Source organism: Scomber scombrus, chromosome 15 (genome assembly GCF_963691925.1).
Source record: "Scomber scombrus chromosome 15, fScoSco1.1, whole genome shotgun sequence".
Classification (NCBI taxonomy): domain Eukaryota; kingdom Metazoa; phylum Chordata; class Actinopteri; order Scombriformes; family Scombridae; genus Scomber; species Scomber scombrus.
The window spans coordinates 15259919-15285965 of record NC_084984.1 but is presented as its reverse complement, the minus strand read 5'-3'; the positions used below and the strand labels follow the sequence as shown (position 1 = coordinate 15285965).

Sequence of the window (26047 nt, the reverse complement as noted above, 5' to 3'; positions counted from 1 at the left end):
GAAGGAAAAGAAGACCGGAAGGAAAGTGGGCCGGATTGGACCCCTCGGCGGCCCGGTTCTGGCCCGCGGGCCTCATATTTGACCCCCCTGATTCAGCATATAATGCAGTCGAGGTCAGAGGTCACCTGTTGGTCTCTGTGTTGATTTGTAGCTTCAGAGATGTTTTAAGATGCATAAAGAAAACCTCTTTGTTCCTTTTGAAAAAAAATATATCCAGACAAATTCATAAAATGCTTCCTTTGATTTTATTCTTAATTAATTTTCATCACAGTGCAAATACATTCACATTTAAAAGGCACGTGCACCTCGTCAGTGCAAACACAAGGCACACAAGGTTATAAAGCTCATTTCAAAATGTTAAATCTTCCCTTTGATGAAAAAAACATCTCAAAAGTTTCAACAGCACTTTCTTCTTTTATTGTATTTCATTTTCCATCTTTCCACTTTAAAAAAAAGGCTCCTTACAATTATCATCAGGAATACTAAATGTAAAATATAGTCACAAAAACAAACATTATTTTAAATCTGAGGCACAAAACTTGGAGCGAATGGATGGAAATTACCTCAATTTTAAGACTTCTTTCATGAAAGTGCAGCTGAGATAAAAATGATGAGTTTGAGTTTGAAGATTTTTATAAGAAAATAGAAGCTGCACTGAATATAATTTCCCCTTAAATGAGTATTTTAACATGTTGGGAAACCTTGCAGAGATACCTCGCATGTCCTGTACAGTAAATACGTAGCTACAGCAGTTAGTTAACCTCTAATTGCACTTATAAATCTACATAATGCTGTGTACATTAAATATATATAAATCTAATATGTTAATTAGTGAGCTTTAAAGGTGCTTATAGTTGATTTTGTTAATGTTTTAATATGGCCAAGCAAGCCGTTTTCCCTTGTTTACGGTGTTTGTGCTAAGCTAAGCTAACAAAAATTGGCTAAAAGCACTCATAAATCTTGATAATGATGTGTACATTAACTAGATATAGATATAATATGTTAATTAATGAGCTTTAGGGGTGCTCATAGTTGATATTGTTAACTTAATAGAGTCAAACTAGCCATTTCACCCTGTTTCCAGTGTTTGTGCTAAGCTAAACTAACAAAAATCAGCTAATAGCACTCATAAATCTTAATAATAATAATATGTGTAAATTAACTAGATATAGATATAATATGTTAATTAATGAGCTTTAAAGGTGTTTATAGCTGAGTTTGTTAACTAAACAGAGTCAAGCAAGCCATTTCACCCTGTTCCCAGTCTTTGTGCTAAGCTAAAATAACAAAAATCAGCTAATAGCACTTCTAAATCTTAATAATTATTGTGTATTAAACAGATATAAATATAATACGTTAATATGTTAAACTAAGCTAACACGCTGCTAGCAGTAGTTTCGTATTTGCTGTACAGACATGAGTATGGTATCTAATAAAATGAATTTCCCAAAATGTCAAATTACTCCTTTAAAAAGAGAATTAGTGAAGCTGCAGTGAACTAGCACAGCTTTGGTTGGTTGTGTATAATTTAAAAATATAATGAATCCACTTCTGAGAAATACTGGTCCTTTCTGTAATGACTCAAAATGTTGAACAGCATGGTGAACCCCTGAATATTATATTAAAAATAACACCCCACCCCTCCCCAAAACAACACAGTGAGTTTATAGTGCAGTTTAAACGTATTATTCTTAACTAACGTGGTATGATGGATTAGTCCGATAGGAAGAAAAAAGGAGTTTTAAAAAGTGTATATAATAATGAGCTCCTGAAAAGAAGAGTTATGTGCATACAGGTCTGAGAAAATAATAAAGCTTTTTCACAGCAGATACTTTAACTTTTTGTCACAGTAGGAAAAGTTCCCCCGTGATCATGTGGTAGATAAAGTACAAGTATTGAGGTGTAAATCCATGTGAATGAGTTGGAAAAACTGCACTTTTAATGGCCGAGATGCCCTAAAATCTGCTCCATCCTGCTCTCTGCAATCACATATTAAACGATACAGCTGCAATGTTTTAATATTGGCAACAGATCTCATGTCTGGAGTATTGTCTGTGTATGCAAAGCCTGATAGATCATACTACTTCTCTTCAAATCATGGAGTAAAGAAGCCTGTACACTAGTTTCTGTTTCAAATACAGTATGTACAATCATAAGAAAAGGCCGTATTTCCTCCGTCGTTGCCCAAAAAACTATTAAAAACATGTCAGTGAGTCACTCCGCTGTACTGGTTGACATGTTCCTTCATTATAAAGAGTTTTGTCATGTTAGTTTGTTTAGAAACAGCTCCAAAGGACAAATAACAGCGATCATATTTTCAGTCTCTGGAGAGTAGTTCTGTGTAAGGTAAACGCTATTGAGCATGTGCAGAAATGTCTACAGCTTCTTTAGCTTGTTATGCTACATATCACAATGTCTTTTAATTTGCACTGAAGTTCTTTAAGAAATTCATGATGCAGTGCAAAGTAAAAAAGGTTGTGAACGTTACTGCACATGCTCAGTAGCGTCTGCCTTACACAGAACTACTCTCCTGAGACTGAAAACATGATCACTGTTATTAGTCTTTGAATAATAATAAGAAAAACATAAATAAAAATTGCCAGTTAAATCATTTAACTTGATCAACTCAAATTATCACATGATATAACGATCACATTTTCAGTCTTGGGAGAGTAGTTCTGTGTAAGCATGCTCAATAAATCGCTGTTATTAGTCTTTGTAGAAGCTTCTAAACACATTAATGTGCTTCTAAACTGTTCATAATAAAAGGAAACATGTAATCCAGTGACATGAAAATAATATGATATTCGATCTTGGCTCATAAATAAGAGCTGAGCTGCAGATGAAGTCGTTATTTTACGATCTCAAAGGCTCCTCAGACTAAAAATCAACAGCTGTGCAGCGAGATCTTCTATTGACTTTTAAAACGAGCGATAACATTCAAGTACAGCCGAAGCATCTGTTACCAGAACACGACGCAGAAGCAGCATAAATACTGTACTTGAACGACAAAACCTCTTGTTCCCTAACTTTATCTCTCTGTGTGTGTAATGATGCTCATTTTAAATATCAGTACAGCCGATCTCACGGCACTAAAGCGGCCATCAGCGACCTGTGGGTTTGTTTAATGTGTCTCGTATTTAAGAGTCGCAATCAAATTTCATGCTTGTACCTGCAAAAACTGAAGAAATAAGCAAATAAGAAACAACTATATGGTGAATTTAGCTGTTTTAAAACACATTATAGGTGATCATAGAGAGCAGGATGGAGGTTTTAACTAGTCATCTACACTAGAGCTGCAACAATTCATTAATTAGCTACCAACTATTAAGTTTATCAGCAACTATTTGTGTCATTTAAGAAGAAAATATCCATACAAAACTAGAAATTTGAGGATGTTATCTTGGTTTTGGGACCATTTTTTAGCATTTCATGGGCTAACAAACAAACTGATTAAACAAAAAAACAACAAACACATGAATCAATAATGAAACTAATTGTTAGTTTCAGCTCTAATGTACAGTTTACCAATTAATTCCCTCAGTTTGCGTGATTTTCCAAGTCGAAATATTTCTCTTCTACCACATTATAGATGATCATAAAAAGCAGGATGGAGGTTTTAACTGGTCATCTACACTAGAGCTGCAACAATTCATTAAATAGCTACCAACTATTAAGTTTATCAGCAACTATTTGTGTAATTTAAGAAGAAAATGTCCAGATTTTTTAATTCCAACTCCTCAAATGTGAATATTTTTCTAGTTTATTTAGTTCTTCTATGATAGTTAACTTAACATCTTTGAGTTGTGGAAAAAATCTGAGGATGTTATCTTTTGGGTTTTGGGCCAATAAACAAACCGATTACACAAGAAAATAACAGACACATTAATCAATAATGAAACTAACTGTTAGTTGCAGCTCTGATCTACAGTTTACCAGTTAATTCCCTCAGTTTGCATGATTTTCAAACATCAATATTTCTCTTCTACCACATTATAGATGATCATGAAGAGCAGGATGGAGGTTTTAACTTGTCATCTACACTAGAGCTGCAACAATTCATTAATTAGCTACCAACAATTAAGTTTATCAGCAACTATTTGTGTCATTTAAGAAGAAAACATCCATATTTTTTAATTCCAACTTCTCAAATGTGAATATTTTCTAGTTTATTTTATCCTTAATTTAACTTAACTTAACATCTTTGCGTTGTGGACAAAATCCTAGGATATTGTCTTATGGGTTTTCGACCAATAAACAAACTGATTAAACAAGAAAATAACAGACACATTAATCAATAATGAAACTTATTCTTAGTTTTAGCTCTAATCTACAGTTTACCAATGAATTCCCTCAGTTTGCACGATTTTCCACATCAATATTTCTCTTCTACCACATGACTACTGGAGGGGGGAAAGTGCAGGTAAACAATAATAATAATAATTAAAGCCGCAAGCGGCTATGGCGGGCCCTCGCTCACCCATGCCACCGCGGGGCCTGAGGCATGGCGGGGCTGTGGCGTGAAGCAGAAAGTGAGAAAAAACCTGGAAGGAGGCCAAAAATGCAATGTTTCGTTCATCCAGTAGGGGGCAGTCACAGGTAGTTACACATATGGTCTGGTGTGGTCTGGTGTGTTCAGGGCGGCCACTCATCAGTCATGTGAAGTTTGGAGTGAATTGGACAAAGCATGAAGGAGTTATGAGAGGTTGATGGTTCATCCACCAGGGGGCAGTAGAGTGTAACAAAACACAAGCGGTTGCGTTCAGGGTGGGACAGTGATTACACATGTGAAGTTTTTTTGGAAATCGCACAATGATGATGTAAAATATGGCACTTCCTGTTTCCACTAGGGGGCGACACGAGTGAGATCGCCTATGAGCGAATGGAGACGTTGAGGTCGGCACCCTGGACCTGTGTACCAATTTTCATGATGATACGAGTTCAATAAAGCCATCAAAAAGCCAAACGGATTTTCATGGCGAGGAATTGATGGTCGCCGCGTCGCCACACGGACGCCATTACTCGTAGCTTCACAGTGTTCATAATGTAGCTTCACCAACTGGTTCTGAATGAAGTTGATGGGGCAAAGTATGTAATTTTAATGAATCTTAGTTAACTTCCTGTTACCACCGGGGGGCGCTATGAGTTACGTGGGAAGTTAATATATCGGGACGTTCAGGGCGGAGCCATCATCATGTCCAGCAAGTTTGAAGCTGATTGGATGAAGTATGTGGGCATGTATGTACATGGCGAGCACGCCAAAGTTAGTTGAGCCCTGGCAGACACGCCCTTTGACCTACGGATGTGCAGAGCACAAGTTAAGCTCAGCTAGGTCTGGAGATGTTGAGTACCTAATTTGAACTTGATCGGGCCAACGCTGTGGGAGGAGTTAATTTTAGGCGGGAAAAATCAAAACCAAAATGGCCGACTTCCTGTTGGGTTGAGGTCATGAGGTCAAGAGGCTTTTTTGCATATGTGGGTATAATACATATGTGTACCGAATTTTGTGAGCATAGGACAAAGTTAGTAAAATTCCCTATGGGCATTTTTGGACTTTGTAGGGGGCGCTATTCCGCCATTCTGCGTCGACCATGTGCGACCACCCAAAAATATCGAATTTCGGATGAGGCCGGACGTCCGTGCAAAAGTATAAGCATTTTCGCATTTGGGAAAGGGGCGAAATTGGGGCACGAAATGTCGGAATAATAATAATAATAATAATAATAATAATAATAAACATTACAATTTCAATATGGCTTTCGCCAGGCGACTTGCAGTCGCCGCTCGGGCCCTAATAATAATAACATAAGTGAGTCCTGACAGTGTAACAGTGAACCAGCATGCACAAAACCAGGAAGCGTCACTTTATCATCATCATCATCATCATCATCATCATCATCATCATCATCATGATCATCATCATCATCATCATCATCATCATCATCATCATCATTCACACCTTTTTGCTTTTCTTATTGTGAAGTGTCAAAAAACAAAACGTCTGCTGTGAAAAACTTCTTACCAGCTACCATACTTGGTTTGGTTTGGTGGTGAAACAGTCACGTAAAGCAACCCAACCCCCCCGCCCTCTCTTCTTCTTCTGTTCTCAGTATGATGAGTCTGGTCTTTGGCTGCTTTATAAGGGTGTAAACTCAACGCTCCTCCTCCTTTTCTTCTTTTATCATTTGATGTCGTGGCAGCTGTCGCCCACGCAGGACTGGAGCTTGATGAGCCGCTGGTTCATCACCTGCAGGACGGCCGGGTCCACCTTCTTCACTATGTTCTCCAGCTGGTGGGGGTCGGAGGTCAGGTTGTACACCTCGACAAACGACTGAGAGCATGCACAGTTGGGTTAAAACAAGAGGCTGAGATTAATAAATATTCATTAGAAGTGGACTTTAACCATCCAGATCTATTTTTTTAGCCCCAAGAGTCCAAACTAAACCTGGAGAAGCAGCATTCACTTTTTATGCTCCACATATCTGCAACAAACACCAAGAAGACTGCAGGTCTGCTGCAACTCTCACTTATTTTCTCTGTGTGAATACTTTATTAAATCCAAATTTTAGGGGTTAATATCTCACACTGCACTGAAACTTCTTATTCTCCTGTTTTAATCTGACTTTACTCTATTTTACCTTCATATTATTTCCAATTTAAACCCTTTTAAATCGTATTTAAACATCTTTTTATCTTGGCATGTGTTGCTTTTATATAGAATAGAATAGAATATATTTTATTGTCCCCTAGGGGAAATTTGTTATGGACTCAAAGTGCGTAGTGCATAGTAGCAGCTGCCCTTACAGACGATAAATACACATAAAATACATATAACAGCTAAAGACACTCAGGCATATCCTGTCTTGATGCATTTTTATGTTTTATGTAAAGCACTTTGAATTGTCTTGTTGCTAAAATGTGCTTTACAGATAAATTAGCTATGCTGCGCCTTAATAAATCTGGTTATTTTATCAATGAGTCTTCACTGCTGTAGCGAGCAGAGTGGTGTTCGTACCTCGCTGTCTGCAAACTCGCAGTACTGCAGGTTGTGTCCGCTGTCCAGAGTCCTGACGCAGGCGTAGGTGTTGTTGTAGGCGTCTTCGCACACGCAGTCTGGGAAACATTGCTGGTGAAAATAAAGTGTTACAGAGTTAGTGCTGCAGCCTGCAACCACGAAGTAACAATATTGTCAATGTATTGTATTTTTTAGCCATTATATTAACAGACTAAAGCCTTGTAGGTTTATTCTTGTTTTAATTTGTTCTTGTTGCTTCATTTTCTATTGATCAACTGATGGTTTCTGCATTAATAAGCTTGTCAAATCGTCACCATAGCTTTATAAATTACTTCAATTCATTATAAAAGTGGTTGTTGATTAATACGGCTCCAATTAATCATCATTGTCATCATCAATTATTTGTTTTATTTTACGAAAAGGCAGAAAATTGTGTAAAAATATGTTATAATTTCTTTAATTCTTTTTTTTGTCTGTTCAATAGTTCAAAAATCTAAATATACTCAGTTTAAAATCATGTGTGACACAGAAAAAGCTTAAAATCGTCACATTTAAGAAGCTGAAACCAGCAAATATTTGGCATATTTGCTTCATAAATGACTAAAATGATTACTCAGTTATTAAAATAGTTGCCATAATTTTCTGTTCTTCAGTCTAGTCTTGTAGTTTCTACTCACAGACAGTCCGGGGCCGAGTTTGGGGCAGGCGGGGTCGGTCGTTGGATGTCCCTCTCCGGTGTATTCAACGAGGAAGAAGGGACGTGTGGAGCCATTACGCAGTGAAGGGGCCTAACAGTAAGAGATGCATAAAAAGTTACTAATTAACTCTCCTGTTGTCCTCGAGTCAAGGAAGGAAGGGAGGATGAAGGAAGGAAAGGAGGGAGGGAGGGAGGAAGGAATGAAGGAAAGAAGGAAGGTAGGGGGGAGGAAAGAAGGAGGGAGGGAGGGAGGGAGGGAGGGAGGGAGGGAGGGAGGGAGGAAAGAAGGAAGGAAGAAAGGAAGGAGGGAGGGAGGGAGGAAGGACAGAAGGAAGGAAGAAAGGGGGAGGGAGAAAGGAAGGGAGGGAGGAAGGAAGGAAGGAAAGAAGGAAGGTAGGAAGGAAAGGAAGGAGGGCGGAAGCAAGAAAGGGGGATGAAGGGAGGAAGGAAAGGACGGAGGAAAGAAGGAGGGAGGGAGGGAGGAAGGAACGAAGGAACGAAGGAAGGTAAGGGGAGGAAAGAAAGAGAGAAGGAGGGAGGGAGGAAAGAAGGAAGGGAGGAAGGAAAGGAAGGAGGGAGGGAGGAAGGAAGGAAGGAAGGAAGGAAGAAAGGGGGATGAAGGGAGGAAGGAAAGGACAGAGGAAATAAGGGAGGAAAGAAGGAGGGAATGAGAAAGGAAGGAAAGAAGGAAGAAAAGGGGAGGGAAGGAAGGAAAGAAGGAACAGTTAAAACAGACGGGGTCAATTTGACCCGGGAGGACGACACGAAAGTTAAAAGATTAAAGAAAAAGGTGAAATTTAGAAAAATGTTACAGCAATTTGAAGGAAACACACTGACCATCTGAGAGAGGAAGGACTGTCCGTCGATGTTCACAGTGGAGAGGTTTAAGCCAGATATGTCCAATAAGGTTGGAGCCAAGTCGATGTTCAACACTGGAGCCTGAAAGATTAACGAAACATGTCAGTAAAACGTGTGTGTGTGTGTGTGTGTGTGTGTGTGTGTGTGTGTGTGTGTGTGTGTGTGTGTGTGTGTGTGTGTGTGTGTAAGTTAAGGATTGCATGTGACCTGCAGTGTCTGGTTGGGTTTGATGCCCGGCCCGCGGACCATGAGAGGAACCCTGATGTCAAACTCGTACAGCTGCCTCTTATCGATGGGCAGGGAGAACTGACCTGTAACAGAGAGGAAGATTAAAGATGTGACACAGCACAGACAGGAAGTTCTCGCTGTAATCATTCCTCCTGTTCATACTGACCATTAGAAGATCCCTTCATAATGCACTTACAATGGAAGTGATGGAGGACTAAATCCACAGTCCTCCTTCTGTGTATACATGTATTTAAAGGTTAATCTGAAGCTAATATGAAGCTTCAGTCGACCAAATGAGTCAAATCTTCATCTTCTATGTTTCAACGTTACAGTGTTTTTAGTAGCAAAGTCTTTTTGTTACTATACTTTCACCACAGCTCAACAGGTAAACATTAAGAGGGAATTTGATGCTTAAAAAGACTGTAAATGTGTCAGATATCATTTGATATGACTAACTCAGACTGAGGAGGAGGAGTTAAACCATGTACAGTCTTATAAACTAAACAGACATTTACGAGTGTGCCGAGAGAATAGTAAATTAACATGAATGACGCCCCCAAAATACCATATACGGTCAGATGACCGGCAGGTTGAAGAGAAGCTCCATTCATGAAAATGGCACTAAAGACTAAGAATAAGAACTTTACGAGCTCTCAGAAACAGATCAACAGAAACACATATTATTATTTAGTGTGTAAGTGGTGGAATTAACCCTCCTGTCGTCCTCCCGGGTCAAATTGACCCCATCTCTTTTGACTGTTCCTTCTTTCCTTTCCTTCCTCCCTCTTTCTTTAATAGTTCCTTCGTTCTTCCCCTCCTTCCCTGTTTCTTTGCTCCCTCCTCCTTCCATCTTTCCTTCCTCCCTCCCTCCATACTCCTTTCCTTCCTTCCTTCCTTCCTTCCTCCCTCCTTACTCCTTTCCTTCCTCTCACCCTCCTTACTCCTTTCCTTCCTCCCTCCTTACTCCTTTCCTTCCTTCCTTCCTTCCATCCTTCTTTCCTCCCTCCCTCCTTACTCCTTTCCTTCATTCCTTCCTTCCTTCCTTCCTCTTTTTTTCCCTCCCTCCTTACTCCTTTCCTTCCTTCCTTCCTTCCTTCCTTCCTTCCTTCCTTCCTTCCTTGACCTGAGGACAACAGGAGGGTTAAAGTTCAAGGGAAAGACAAAGAATGGAGGACTGTATGTTGTGCATGACAGGTACGACAGGTCTGCACCACTTGTAAAGTTTGTTCGTAACTAAGAGAAAAATCCAAAATACGAGAAAATTGGTGAATGCGGCGAATCCTCATAAATCCCTCATACGCATGGTTCAAGAACGAATCTGTGCGTACGAGTGGTTCTTGCATCTGACCCAATAGGAGATGTGGTAAAGAAGTATATCATAACAGATTTATGTCGTCGTCTGATGCTAAAAAGACTGTAAATGTGCCAGATATCACTTGATATGACTAAATCATTTGAAGGAGACTTTTTAATAGTCAGTATGAACAGGAGGAATGATATGAATGATGTTATAATGTGTGAACTCAGACCTGTGTGGTAGCCATTATCCGACATGTAGAAGATGTAAGTGTTGTCCAGCTCCTTTATGTCACCGAGCTTCTTCACCAGCTTCTCCACCATGTCGTCCACAGATAAGAGCGTCTGCCACCTGCAGCAGACAATGATAAGAACTAAGCATGGTAATCTCAGTCTGTCCTTCCATCACTGAAATATTAAGAAAACAGTCTAGCAGTCGTACCTCTTCCTGAAGGCATTATCCAGGAAGGTGAGCGAGCTGTCTGGCATGGGGTTGACGGGCTGACGGAGCAGCCAGTGTTTGTCCTGAAAGACGCAGACGAAGGGAGATACAAGGGAAAGACTTAAAGAACAGATATTATAGTTAAATGAAGTATTGGTAAAAGTTCAATAAGGAGGATCTTCTCTCTTTAAATTGTCCTTTAAATCTCGATAAGCAGATTTCTTCCTGTTCGAAACTTCTCCATCAAGCCAATCCAAGTCCATGGATCTGGTTCTTTAAATATCATTCTGTCTGTAATGCTACGTATGAGATGATAATGATATATATGAGATAAATAAGGAGTTTTTAAACTGGAAATCATGCAAAAATATTCCAGTAGAGCCCCAGAATATAAATATAGAGCTGTGAATGTGCGTGATACGTCCACTTCAAGTTTATTTAGAAAGCTTTAGGAGGCTCACACTGCTTTTTCCAGAGTGGAAAGTAAGAAAATTAAGTATATTTACTCAAATATATGTACTTAAGTATACCATTTGAGGTACATGCACTTGTCTTTATACCACTTTATACCTTCTAGTTGACATTTCAGAGAGAAATTATGACATTTTTTTACTCCACTACATTTATTTGATGGCTGTTATTTAATGGTTAATTTCCATATGAAGCTTTTACATTAAAAACTAGTTTAATTCATAATATACAGTGTATTTTAGAGATTAAAACAGTAGTGTGACCCCTTACAAAAAAGGCAGTGTGTAGTTGAGAGTGTGTGTCATGTTTAAAGGAGACATTAAGTTTTTGTGTTTATTTATATACTGTTATTATGTAGGATACTAAAAATATTCATACTTCCAAAGCGTACAGATTTAAGAAGTTGACATTTCAGAGTAAAGAAGTAGAAATAAAGAAGTGAAATCCATAGCCAGAGGAAAATTAAATATATACATATTAAGTTTTTCTGTTATTAGATACTAAACATAGTCATAATTCCAAAATGTACAGATGACATTTGGAGTAAGTGTGTAGTTCGTATATTTTAACCCTCCTGTTGTCCTCGAATCAAGGAAGGAAGGAAAGATGGAAGGAATTAAGAAAGGAAGGAAGGAATGATGGAAGGAAGGAAGGAAGGAAGAAGGTAGGAAGGAAAGAAAGAAGGAAGGATGGAAAGAAGGAAGGAAGGAAGGAAGGAAGGAAAGGAAAGAAGGGAGGAAGGAAGGAAGTAAGGAAGATGGAAGGAAGGAAGGAAGGAAGGAAGGAAGGAAGGAAGGAAGGAAGGAAGGGAGGAAAGGAAAGAAGGGAGGAAGGATGGAAGGAAGAATGGAAGGAAGGAAGGAAGGAAGAAGGAAAAAAAGGAGGGAGGGAGGAAGGAAGGGAGGAAAGGAAAGAAGGCTGGAGGAAGGATGGAAGGAAGGATGGAAGGAAGGAAGGAAAGATGGAAAGAAGGAAGGAAGGAAGGAAGAAGGAAGAAGGAAGGAAGAAGAAGGAAAGGAGGGAGGAGGGAAGGAAGGAGGGAGGAAGGAAGGAAGGAGGGAGGAAGGACAGACGGAAGTAAGGAAGGGAGGAAAGAAGGAACAGTCCCGGTGACCCGGGAGGACGACTCAAAGGTTAACAGTAGTGTTTTTCTCTTTATCCAACCTCTGATCTCTCCTTATTGAATCATGTTTAGTATGAACGTGAACAAACCTTCCCCGGTTTGTTAAAGCTGCCGTCTCGAGGAGCTTTAACGTCGCCGAACTCTTTCTGGTACTGAGGCGCTGGCGTCCAGGGAGAGTGAGGAGCCGGAGGAGAAAGCATCAGGAAGAACGGATGCTGAGGGCTGATGTTGTCCAAGAAGTGAAGAGACCTGTTTGTCTGGAACAGAGAAGAAAAAAAGAAAAAAGGCAAGACTGAATACAATGATGCAGAATTTCACATTTAATTAAAAAACATAGATTATAGATTATTTCTTTCCTTCCTGCCTTCCTTCCTTCTTTTCCTTGGTTCTATCCTTCCTTCCTCCATTCCTTCTTTTCCTCCTTCCCTTCCTCCCTTCCTTCCTTCCATCTTTTCCTTGGTTCTATCCTTCCTTCCTCCATTCCTTCTTTTCCTCCATCCCTTCCTTCCTTCCATCTTTTCCTTGGTTCTATCCTTCCTTCCTCCATTCCTTCTTTTCCTCCATCCCTTCCTTCCTTCCTTCCTTCCTTCTTTTACTCCTTCCCTTCCTTCCTTCCATCTTTTCCTTGGTTCTATCCTTCCTTCCTACATTCCTTCCTTCCATCCTTCTTTTCCTCCTTCCTTCTTTTCCTCCTTCCTTCCTTCCTAATTAAAAAAGACAGATAATAGGAAAAGATATCAGGAGACAAACAACAACAGTATGGTTGTGAGAACAGGGAGAGACTGGATGGTTGTTGTTGCCTTTTTCTGCATCTGTGAGCAGTTATCACCCACCGATATGTAATTACAACGAGCCAAATACATGTTATTATGTGTGAGTAACGCTCCAAATCTAACACTGTGTTAAATTAAAGCTTTTCAAAAACCCGAATGAGTTTGGCTGCTTCAAGAAATTGTGAAACTTCTCATCAGTTTAGCTTAGAGCAGGGGGGTCAAACATGAGGTCCGTGGGCCAGAACCGGCCCACCAAGGGGTCCAATCCGGCCCACTTTCCTTCCTGTCTTCTTTTTTTCCTTCCTTCCTTTCTTCCTTCTTTCCATCTCTCCTTCCTGTCTTATTTTCCTTCTTTCCTTCCTTCCTTCCTTCCTTCCTTCCTTCCTTCCTTCCTTCCTTCCTTCCTTCCATCTTTTCCTTGGTTCTATCCTTCCTTCCTTCCTTTCCTTGGTTCTATCCTTCCTTCCTTCCTCCATCCTTCTTTACCTCCTTCCCTTCCTTCCTTCCTTCCTCCATCCTTCTTTTCCTCCTTCCCTTCCTTCCTTCCATTTTCTTCCTTCCTTCCTTCCTCCATCCTTATTTTCCTCCTTCCCTTCCTTCCTTCCATCTGTCTTCTTTTCCTTCCTTCCTATGAAGTTGATATGTTGAACTTGTTAGCAAGCAAAATAAATTGAAAGTTTGTGGTTTTGTGATTTGAAATACTCCTGCAATCAATGTAAGTCAGAGGTGAAAGTAGTGATAAGACAATACAAAGGTTAAAAAAAGAAAAAATAGGGTAAAAAATTGTATTAAATTAAACAAAAGTATTGTATATGCTGGATATTTGGGTCAGGATTCGGATTATTGTGTATTATTTGTTCAATTTAATGCTATATTAATTGTTTTGGGGTTGTTTTTTTGGCCACTTGGGAATCAGCAGCTGCACACACAACACCGACATTTTGTCACATTGTAAAAAGTTGATATGTTGAACTTGTTAGCAAACAAAAGAAAATGGAAAGTTTATGCTTTTGTGATGTGAAATACTCCAGCAATCATTGTAAGTCAGAGGTGAAAGTAGTGATAAGAGATTAACCCTCCTGTTGTCTTGGAGTCCAGGAAGGGAGGGAGGAAGAAGGAAGGAAAGGAGGGAGGGAGGAAGGAAGGAGGGAAGGAAGGAAGAAGGAAGGAAAGGAGGGAAGGGAGGAAGAAGGAAGGAAATGAGGGAGGGAGGGAGGAAGGAAGGAGGGAAGGAAGGAAGGAAGGAAGGGAGGAAAGGAAGGAAGGATGGAGGCAAGAAGGAAGGAAGGTAGGAGGGAGGGAGGAAAGAAGGAATGACGGAGGGAGGGAGAAAGACAAAGAGGAAGGGAGGAAAGAAGGACAGAGGAAAGAAGGAAGGGAGGAAGTTAGGGGGGAGGAAAGAAAGAGAGAAGGATGGAGGGAGGAAAGAAGGAAGGAAGGAAGGAAAGAAGGAGGGAGGGAGGAAGGAAGGACAGAAGGAAAGAAGAAAGGGGGATGGAGGAAGGAAAGAAGGAAGGGAGGAAAGAGGAACAGAAGGAACACTCAAAACAGACGGGGTCAATTTGACCCAGGAGGACGACACGAAGGTTAAAAAAAGATTAAAAATAGGGTAAAAAACATATAAAATTAAACAAAAGTATTGTATATGCTGGATATTTGGGTCAGGATTTTGATTATTGTTTATTAAATTTAATGAAAAGAAAGTCAGGATATCTCACTCTCTGCTGTTTCCAGTTTTAATCCGTCTCTTACAAGTCCTTAACACTTTATAGATGTACAACACTAAAATAAGAAGAAGCCCTTCACGAATATGTAATTTATTATTGTCTTTTATTGCTCATAAAAGCACGAACATTGTCATATTAACACTGCAAGTCATTACGAGCCAGCAGAGCAAAGCGATAAGGGGAAGAGTTCAGTTCCCATAAAAAAAAAAAAAACTATATTTAAAAGCAGGGCGGGAAAACAGCTGGTTAAAGCAGAAAAACACTCATCAGTCAGCTGATCGTGGCGACATGCAACTCATAAATGAAGACAAAAACATGAAACATGACACTTTCAGTCACTTAAACGCTCCAAAATCTGAATGTTAACACTCAATCAGAGATTAAAACGAACCTATATTCCCTTAGCAAAAAGTAGTATATTTGAAGTTCATTTTATTAAGTATGCTTGAGTGTAAGTATAAATATAGCAAGTATACTACGGACCATGTACTTGTAGTGTACTAGAAAGTATACTAATTTAATACCTCTTCGGACTAAATTGGAACATTTTTAAATTTATAAAAGTTTACTTTATAAGGTAATTTTAAGTTTACAAAAGTACACTTTCAAGTATACAACAAGTACACTCATCTATATACTACTAGTGTACTAGGTATATACTTCTAGTCCACATTTTAGTTTATTGAAGTATACTTAAAGTATAGCACAAGTACACTCTTCTATATACTGCCATTGTACTAGTTATATACTATATGATCTTGAACATATAAGTTTTATAACAGGGGTAATAACTCAAAGCAAATGTGTGTAGTGAAAAACATTTTCATTCTGCTATATTAAATGTAAGCACGAGTCAATGACTTGACCTTATTCTGTACTTGGATCAAGATATACTAAGTATTAGTACTTTGTGGCAGAAAGAAGTAAAAAGTATACTAAAGTACAAGTAGAAGCTTTAGTATTAAAGTGTAAGTTTTAGTATTAATGTGCTTAGTCTTAGACTTTTCTTTATACTTTTCAGTATAAGCCAAGTATACTTCACTATACTATTCTTAAGTATATAAAATATAGTATATAAAAAGTAAACTTCAAGCATACTGCCTCAGTTTTAGTATAAAATAAGTATACTCATAGTACACTTGAATAAACTACTTCTTGCTAAGGGAATTATCTTGTTTTTGTGTTTCTTGCATTTTTATCTCAACCATGAAAGCTGTTGATGATTAACTTCCAACACTACTGACTGGCACATAAAATAAGACTTGTGACAGCAGCTGATTCAGACACTTTTAGAGGGTTTTTTCTCCATAAATCCTTTCACAGAAATGTCTCCTATAGATGTCGTAATGTACAGAATATATACGGCCGATATCATGTTCGAGTCATCTTACTTACTATGAGATCTGTGAGGTAATCCTTCTCATAACTGTCTCCGTGCTTCTCCTCTTTGCCGTTGACTGACAGTGTGTAGTTGTAGTACTGTGAGTTTCCCACCTGCACCAACACAGCAAAGGTTGTGACAATTAATACTTAAATACTAAAATATATAGAAAATGCTGTAATGTTTATGTGTGTGTTTGAGATGCTCACCAGCGCGTTCCACTGATCCCAGCCGGGTGGGACATGGCCGATGTCTCCTGCGTCTTTCTTCCCGTACTGATGACAGAAACAGTGAAATAGAGTTTAAATGATTAGTTGGTTAATTGAGTCGAATGTAAGAAAAATATTGTATTTTGATGATTGTTTCCGTTGTTTTTCCAATTCAAAAATGCCAAATTTCAGCTTTTGAGAGTCACAATTCGCTGTCTTTCTTTGTCATATATCACAGCTGATTTAAATATCATTAACATTATAGATTAATAGTCAAACAAAACAAGTGAATTGAAGATATTACTTTGACTCAAGAGAAATGTTGAATGCCATTTTGTCACTACTTTAACATTTTACCAACTAAATGATTAATAGATTTTAATAGTTGCCTCATAATAAACAAAACTTGATTCAAACTCTTGGATATAAAGCTTGGTAGTGAGTAACTAGTAGCTGCAGGATGAAGGGATGATGAAGGTGCAGCAGCATGATATCTTTTTATTTAAACATCCCATCTAAATGTGTTTTAAGACATAAAAATATCCTGCTGTGAATTAGTGATTTTTTCCACACATAAAAAAAGTCAATTATCTAATTTTTTCACTTTAAAATCCATCAAATTAATTCAACATTAATATTACTCTTGTACATAATCTTACTATATATTTTAACTCCTATTGTTTTTATTGCTTGTGTTCTTACTTATTATTGTATTGTACTATCCATTTGCTACTATAACGCTGTAAATGTCCCCATCGTGGGACTAATAAAAGGATTCTTCTCTTATCTTAAAACATCTAAAAGCAAATATCTTCATATCAGATGAGGGTTTGGGGAATAATTTGTGTCAGTTTAAAGTCTTTAATGTGAAAAAGTTTGAGAAGAAATGTAACAGAGGACTGAAGGAAACAGAAACATTACTTTTACTCCTCCAAAATCTATCAAATTAAAATATTATTGAGTTCAAAAGACAGTAGCTAAGCACTAATATAGTCTGCTACACCGCTGTATAAAGACGATGAAGAAGAAGAATATGAAAAAGAAGAAGAAGTAGATTTCATAAGTTTTCCTGCTGGACACAAACATCACAAGATCTCCAACATCACGGTTAAAGTCGTGACTCATGATTGGCTGCAGAATAGCTGTGATGTCACAAACTGTAAAACTCATAGTTATACATGTTGAGATAAACTGAGATTTAAGCTGAACTCAGAGACACTTTACTTCCTTCAGCAGATGAATCAACAACTAACTCTGTACAATAACATCCGACTGAAGGAAAGAAGAAGAAGAAACATGATTTTTAGTGCTGGAGGACTTTTTCTGGAGGTTTCTTATCATAAATTATTGCGTGTTTTATGGTATTTTATCTCTTTTAGTGTGTTTTGGCAGCAGAGTTTGGACAGGATTAAGATAATATCTCGAGTATAAACAAACAACACAAGCTCAGAGCAGTTTTTAGACAACACAGCCTTATTTTTAGACTTTAAATATCTCTATATGTAGCTTTAACCCTTTACATACTGTTCATATTATGACTCATACTTTGTCTCCATCAGTCATTAATAAATGTTTGATTAATCCTTCTGTTTGATATATTTTGTGGAGAAAAAAAGACATTCACAATCCCTATTTTATAGTCTAGTTGAACATTTCATAAATATGATGAATACAACAATATGTTTGAACCAAACCAAGTGAGGCAGCGTTTAGTTACTATGCTCCTCATCTGTGGAACAAACGTCCTGTAGATCTGAAGTCTGCTCAAACTGTCAGCTCCTTTAACCTTTGTGCCGTCCTCCCGGGTCAAGTTGACCCCATCTGTTTTGACTGTTCCTTCTTTCCTCCCTTCCTTCCTTTCCTTACGTCTGTTCTTCTTTCCTCCCTCCCTCCTTCTCTCTTTTCTCCATCCCCCTTTCTTCCTTTCCTTCCTCCCTTACTTCTTTCCTCTGTCCTTCTTTCCTTCCTTCCTCCCTTCCTCTTTTCCTTTCTCCCTCATTCTTTCCTTTCTTTCCTCCCTTCCTTCTTTCCTTTCCTCCCTTCGTTCCTCCCTTCCATCCTTCTTTCCTCCCTCCCTCCCTCCCTCCTTTCCTTTCCTTTCCTTTCCTTTCCTTTCCTTTCCTTTCCTTTCCTTCCTTCCTTCCTTCCTTCCTCCCCTCTTCCTCCCTCCCTCCTTTCCTACCTTCTTCCTTCCTTCCTCCCTCCTTTCCTTCCTTCTTCCTCCGTTCCTTCCTTGACTCGAGGACAACACAAGGGTAAATCAGGGCTAAAAACGTTATTGTTTACTGTCACGTTCTCTTAAATTCAATACCTACTTGCTGGTTTTTATTGATCTTATTTTTATTTTTACTTTACTTAAAATCTTATCTGTTTTTACTTTTTTATCTACTTGTGTTTTATTGTTTCTTTTAACTTCTATCAATAGATCCTTTCTTTGCTCAAGAACAGAGCAAGTGATGCTTTTTTTTTTTCTTCCCTAATAAATAATGCTTAAACGTCTACTTTTTATAATGTGTTTGCAGCTTTTGTAAAGCACTGTGAATTACCCAGTGTATGAATTGTGCTATACAAATAAACTTGCCTAGAATGCAGATTTTGGACATTTTTAAATAAAAAAATGTATCAGTTGCACAAAATTTTTAAAAAAAGGATGCATTTTATTTCCATTTGTGTACACTGTGCGTCAAAGTCCAGCTAAAAGAAATGTGTATATGGTGTTTTTTCAGCAGTCAAATGTAAACGATGGGTCAAATTTGATCCTGAACTGTATGTGAGGGTTAAATGTTTCTGTGTGCCGACCTGATTGAGATACTTCCCAGCGAAGAACGTCTGGTACTTCTGTTTGCTGAGGTAGATTGGGAAGGCTTCGGATTCGGGGCCTTTCTGCCACAGAGGACTGGAGCAGTTCCCCGACACAGAGTTGTTCCTGACCTCGTGGTTGTGAGGGTATCGACCCGTCAGGATGCTGCTCCGGCTCGAGCAGCACAGCGGCGTGACTGTAAACTTCACAGGAAAAGGAAGCGAGATTGACGATTGAGGAAGATAAGACAAGAAAGAAGAAAAAAAGAGGAAGAGGAGAGTAGAGAAGGGGGGAGAGGAGAGGGGGAGGGGAGGGGAGGAGGGGGGTGAAGATGACAAAAATTTCAACATTGTGTGTCATCACATGTTAGTATACAGTGGTGGAGGAAGTATTCATGTGTTACTCAAGTAAAAGAAGCAATGCAACAATTTAAAAATACTTTATTAGAAATGAAAGTCCTGCATCAGAAACCTTACATCAGAAAAATGAGACATTCTGGCCTCCTGTGAATTATTTATTTATTTATTGTCTACTTTATTTTACACTATCTTATTATTATCATACTATAGTTAGTTATAGTAACCTTTAAAACTACAGTGGGACAAACTTAATTCTTTACATTTCCAGTTCTATATTAATACTCTGGGGCTCTACTGGAATATCTTTGCATGATTTCCATTAAAAAACTCCTTATTTATCTTCTACTGGTCCTTTATGCAGCCGCTCAGTTTAGCCTCTGTCTGAAACAGGCCGTTTTAGATTTTTTATTCGGCCAACAAAATCTCCTAGATGGTTATAACAGCGCCATTGGCACCCTGAAGTCTCACTGTCACCCTTTTGCAAGGAACCTTGGTGTTATCTTGGACAGTGACTTTAGGTTCGATAAACAGATAAGCTCTATTGTTAAAACGAGCTTCTTCCAGCTAAGACTAGTAGCTAAAGTAAAGGCTTATCTCCCTAGAAAGGATCTTGAGAAAGTTATCCACACCTTCATTACATCACGCCTAGACTACTGTAACTCTTTACTTGTTGGTCTCGACCAGTCAGCACTGCGCCGGTTACAGGTTGTCCAGAATGCAGCTGCCCGCCTGCTGACTGGAAAGAAACGGCGTGATCATATCAGTCCCGTCCTTGCATCATTGCACTGGTTGCCTGTTCATTTTAGGTTCCAGTTCAAGGTTTTATTAATTGTTTTTAAGTGTTTAAATGGTCTGGCACCATCTTATTTAGCAGAGCTTGTGCAGCCTCACAGTACGTCCAGAGCACTTAGGTCGGCAAACCAGCTGCTCCTGGCAGTACCTCGGTCCAGACTCTGTACCCGTGGGGATAGAGCCTTCTCAGTGGCGGCCCCAAAGCTGTGGAACAGCCTACCTATCCAGGTCAGAGCTGCACAGTCTATTGAGCACTTTAAAACACTGCTGAAAACCCATCTTTTCTCCTTCGCGTTCAGCCACAGCTAGGCGAGAATCCTTGGCTCTTATTTTATTTTATTGTATTTTTATCTTTACTTTTACTCTTTTTAAATTGAGCTCTTATTATTCCTTTACTGTTTTATTTATTATTATATTTGTGTCTGATTATATTGTATTTTAATAACTGTACAGCACTTTGGTTCAACTGAGGTTGTTTTTAAATGTGCTTTATAAATAAAGTTTGACTTGACTTGACTTGACTTAGATCCTGTCTCTTTAAGGCCCCCCCACCCCCACCCCCACCCCCTCCTCCTGATGGGCCCACTCTGCTCTGATTGGTCGGCTTCAGGAAGCTTCTACATAAACTAACTATAGTAGCAGGATTTCACTTCTTTTTCTCCTTCTTTACTCTGAAATGTCATCTTCTTATATCTGTGCGCTTTGGAAGTATGATTTTGTTTAGTATCCTACATAATAACAGTATATAAGTAACAGAAAAACTTAATATGTCAACTTTAAACATGACAAACGCTCTCAACTACACACTGCTTTTCTTGTAATGGGTCGCACTACTATTTTAATCTCTAAAAACACACTATATATTATGAATGTATCATGTTTTTAATATAATACCTTGAAATGAAAAGTAAGCATTAACTAAAAGCTGTCAAATAAATGTAGTGGAGTAAAAAAAAACGTCATAATTTCCCTCTGAAATGTTATGAACTAGAAGTATAAAGTGGCACACAATGGAAACCTTGTGTAAATGTGTACTTAAGGAAAATACTTAGTAAATATATTTAATTTTCTTACTTTCCACTCTGGAAAAAAGCAGTGTGAGCCTCCTAAAGCTTTCTAAATAAACTTAAAGTGGACGTATCATGCACATTTTCAGCTCTATATTTATATTCTGGGGCTCTACTGGAATATCTTTGCATGATTTCCAGTTATAAACTCCTTATTTATCTTCTACTGGTCCTTTATACTCACAGCATTCACAAATGTTGCTCCTGCCTCTCCGATTAAAGCTTTCGTTTTCTTCATAGGAGTCTGCAGAACAGAAACAAACACAACACACACACACACATGCAAATTATGAATTATTATAGCACCTCCTCCCAAAATGCAAACTAAAGCCTTTCAGTTATAATCACCAGACAGACATGACTTCTCTCTATGAGGACAAAACCAAATCCTGATCAGCTCGTTTAGTTGAGTTTATTTGGGTCATTGAACTTAAATACACACGTTTAAATAAAGTAAATAATCACATGTCCTTGTTCCTTTTGCTTCATCTCCCAAATAGTGACAAGCCAAAAGTATATATATATATATATATATATATATATATATATATAAAATAAGCTGCTTAGACTCAATAAAAAGCTGATGTAATGAAAGTTTGTGGTGATAATGTGAATCAGGTTCCTCCTTAAATCAGTCCTGTGTTTGTGTGTTACGTAACATTCGGGGAAACAAACACTCCCTCAACCACAATCCTTTCACTTTGTAACTCAAAAATATATGATGCAACGATAAGTTGGTTTCTGTTTAAAAACATAACAAAGCTTCACCGTGCACATCAAACTGAATGAGAGGAATGTTTATTTCCTGGTTTTTAAAGTTTCCTCTTATAAATCAATCAAGTGTAATCTGATTTTCATTTTTTATGACAAATTTAAAACAAAAAAAGGCTTTATTTGATTCCATAGTTAAAAAAAAACAGATATAAACTTAAACTTGTTATTTGTTGTTCGTGAATTGAAAAAAAGTTAAACAATAATGCGTCAAAATGGTTCACCTTCTTCTTCCTCTGCTATTTGTGGCAACATGCAGCAGCAACGTTACCACACTCAACCAGCACTAACATGTGGACCAATATGTTGTTTTTCAGATATATATATATATTTTAAAAAACTACTATTATGTCAGAATATTGTTGCAAAGTCATTATTATACAAGTTGAGTTATTTACACAGTTTCACCCACAGTTTCTGCTTTCAGACAGATTAAATAATAGATAATTCCTTTTTTTTTCTTTTTAAAGCAAATCTGTATTCTGGGATTTTTAAGAGAAAATAAAATAACCCTTTAATTTTTTTTCCAAACCCTATTTATTTATTTATAATTTTATTTTTTTCCTGATTTATTTTATTGTTACTCCTAAAATGAAACAACAAATACAAACATGTACATGAACCATAAGAGCAATAAGAGTCATTAAAAAGTGAATCCAGCTCAACTGAAGTCCATTTAACATCCAATCAACAGATGCATTAAGTCTAACAATACTTAAATATTTTAATAATTCATTGATTTGTTTGGTCTAATGTTATAAAATAGTGAAACATATCAGAAGTTGCTCGTTTTATCAGTAAATCTTCACATTTAACAAACTGGAACTGCAGAATTTGAGGCATATTTGCTTGAAAAAACTCCTATATATACACTCCTATATATTTTATAAATAAATTAGCAATATATTGTGGTAAATAGGGTGAAATCATTAGATGCTGAGTCATTAAGCAGTTTAGCAGCTATTTTGATACTTTAATGAATGATTTTAGTAATTTTTCAAGCAGAAATGTCACACTAGTTTGTGCATTTGCATTTATATCATTATAAACTGAATATTATTGAGGTTTCGCTGTTAATTCAAAGACTTTTTAGCTGTTTTTTTTTACACTTTATGAACCAAACTAATCATTTAATCTAGAAACTAACACGCAGATAAACTGATAATGAAACTGATAGTAAAAATAAACATTAGTTGCTGCTTGCATTATATTTGATTTGCTGCATCATTTTTCACACTTAACTCTGCGTCTTTACACTGTAGTCATAGTGCAACTCTCTTCATCTGTCATTTCCTTCTCTCTCTCTCTCTCTCTCTCTCTCTCTCTCTCTCTCTCTCTCATCTCTCTCCTCTCTCTCTCTCTCTCTCTCTCTCTCTCCTCTCTCTCTCTCTCTCTCAGCTCTCTCTCTCTCTCTCTCTCTCTCTCTCTCTCATTTTTAAATAATTTTATCATCTTGTATCTGATCTGCATTTTGTGCTAACTTCCTCCTCTGGGATCAATACAGTTTAATATCTTTTATCATTATTATTATTATTGTTGTTGTTGAAATTAATCTACTAATCTATACATCTGTTGAATTACACTCCATGCACCTTAAATAACTTAATTAATCCCCAATTAAAAGACTATACAGCAGTAGTACTAACAGACATGTGTCACATATATGATAAATAATTTATATTTAGAGGTGAATGTTGCTTCTTGCATTTACAGCTGATATTTAAGGTGGAGTAGGGGAAATATGGGACATTGACTAATGTGGGAAATCTAAGCTCCAGTGCGTTTATCTGTTTTTCTATTAGATTATTTTAAAGATAACTAGTATATTATGCCAGTATACTGTGTAAATTACATTGTTTTAAAATTACACGGGAACATACATCTTAGTTTGTTAGGCCTACGAAATTAAATTACCATATATGGGTACGCACATTTAGAAAGTTTCTGCAGATATAAGGCTGCTTTTTATGAATCAAAGTATTTCTAAGCCTTAAAACTAAAGTCCCCACATTACAAAAATCTACTAATTCTGAAACAATATGGCACAAGGAACATTAATTATAAGTGCGATGTATAAGGAAGCATCTCAAGGGGTTTCATAATGATATTAAGTGTTGATATAGAAGATTAAAATATAAATAAGGTAAACAAGTCGTCCCACATTACCCTAATCTACCTTATACACACACAGTATAAGGATGTGATAAGACTTTCACAGCCACCTTAAAGCTTCTGTGTTATGTTAAATGGATAATATGGTGATACAACTACCATAAAGAGTCATAAAGTGACTGTTTACATTGATAAACAAATGGCAGCAGGAGCATTTTTGGCCTATAGGTGCGTAAAAGTGCCTTTAAAGCAACATGAAACTCTCTGTCTCTATGTGTCTTTTAGATATAACACAGGTGACTAAGCGTGTGTCTTCCGGTCATACTCACCATCCCCCCCAGCTGCACATCCTGGTCGTCGGTGAGAATGAGGATGATGTTGCTGCTTTTGGCACAGCACGCGCACCTGACGCAGCAGGTGAGCAGCGCGAGGAGCAAGGTGAGCGTGGTGGAGAGGGGTGCAACACTGTGTCTTCCTCTTCCTCCTCCTCCTCTTCTCTCTGTCAGGCTTCTGCTCTGTCTCAAAGCTGCCATGGTGAGGGCCTCCACAGGACCGGCGGCCTGCTGCTGCTGCTGCTGTGCGCCGGCGGACAGGGCTTGGTTTCCCGCAGATGAAGGGAGAAAGAGAGAAGAGGGACGGTTGCACTGCTGTTTGAGGAAGTGGTATGTGTGTGTGTGGAGGAGTGCTGACGGTCACATGATCAGTGTGAGTGGGAGGAGTAGTGATTGAGAACACACTGTTCAACATGGACTTTACACAACATTCACACATTATATTATCATAGACTGGAAAAGCCACGAGCTACTGTGGAGGTTAAAACAGGCTACTGTAATGCATAATGTTGCATATAATATAATATGATATAATATGATGTAATGTAATATAATATGATATAATATGATGTAATGTAATATAATATAATATGATATAATATAATATAATATCTTACTTAATATTAAATTAAATTAAAAAAAGATTTTTTTTAAATCATTACCTGATAGTATATTAAATATAATATAATATAATATAATCTTACTTAGTTTAATATTAAATTAAATTAATTACAGTATTTTAAAATTATATAAGCGGCTCTATATCATATTAAATATAATATAATATATCTTACTTAGTCTAATATTAAATTAAATTAAATTATTTTTTTATTGTATTAGCGGCTTTATATCATATTAAATATAATATAATATAATATATCGTACTTAATATTACATTTTATTGTTTTTATTATTGTTTTTATAATTACTGTCTCTCTATATTATATTTAATATAATATAATGTAAAATAATATAACTTTACATAATATAAAAGTAGTTTAGACATTTGGTATAGTATAATATAATATAATAATATTATATAACAACAACAAAAACATTTTAAAATATGATTTCATATTATATTATATTATATTCCATATAGAGACCAATAATTAAGTCAACAAGTTTTACTAATTAAATATCATATACAGGTTATATTATTGTAAATCCAATATAGAGAATTTATTTTAATTGTATTAGCTGACATATTCAAATCCCAATATATATAAATATACATACTTGAGTTGACGTCTATGATTCACACACAAATGTGAGTTCAGATACAATCTGATAAAAAAAGAAAAAACACTTTTATTTATGTACAACAGACATAATGCAACATTAATTCAGACTTTTTTTTAAAAAAATGTTTTGCTCCCAATAGGATTTTCATAAAGTTCTGTGTGTTTAAAAAGTGAAGTTAATAACACGTAACATGAGTTTGTAATGATGGACCTGTCGCTTTTTTCTCTTGGCTGAGTAGTTTTTAATGTACTGATGTTTCCTGATTCTCTAGAAGTAGCGTCCTCTCTGTGTGGAAGAGATTCCTTGATAATAAAGACGGGCTCCAGATATCTAATCACTCAGATCTTTG

The 26047-nt window shown here is 37.3% G+C and overlaps 1 protein-coding gene across 1 annotated transcript; it reads right to left on the bottom strand.

The window, feature by feature from the left end:
* Positions 1-226: 226 nt before the first annotated feature.
* Positions 227-24775, bottom strand: gnsb (glucosamine (N-acetyl)-6-sulfatase (Sanfilippo disease IIID), b). The gene is made up of 13 exons (XM_062434525.1): positions 24451-24775; positions 21423-21482; positions 19020-19223; positions 16221-16286; positions 16026-16124; positions 12220-12387; positions 10537-10619; positions 10328-10446; positions 8778-8881; positions 8550-8651; positions 7693-7803; positions 7016-7126; positions 227-6331 (listed from the first exon to the last, which is right to left on the bottom strand). The coding sequence occupies exons 1-13, from the start codon at positions 24652-24654 to the stop codon at positions 6182-6184; spliced, it is 1581 nt and encodes a 526-aa protein (XP_062290509.1). The 5' UTR covers positions 24655-24775; the 3' UTR covers positions 227-6181.
* Positions 24776-26047: the final 1272 nt, after the last annotated feature.

Bases quoted from the DNA above. Each gene is read 5' to 3' on its own strand.
- gnsb (XM_062434525.1), bottom strand. From the start codon at position 24,654: ATGGCAGCTTTGAGACAGAGCAGAAGCCTGACAGAGAGAAGAGGAGGA. The intron at 19,224-21,422 runs GTGAGTATAAAG...TTTCCTGTGAAG, and splicing joins GAGCAACATTTGTGAATGCT to TTTACAGTCACGCCGCTGTG. The intron at 10,620-12,219 runs GTTTGTTCACGT...TGCGTCTTTCAG, and splicing joins GCTTTAACAAACCGGGGAAG to GACAAACACTGGCTGCTCCG.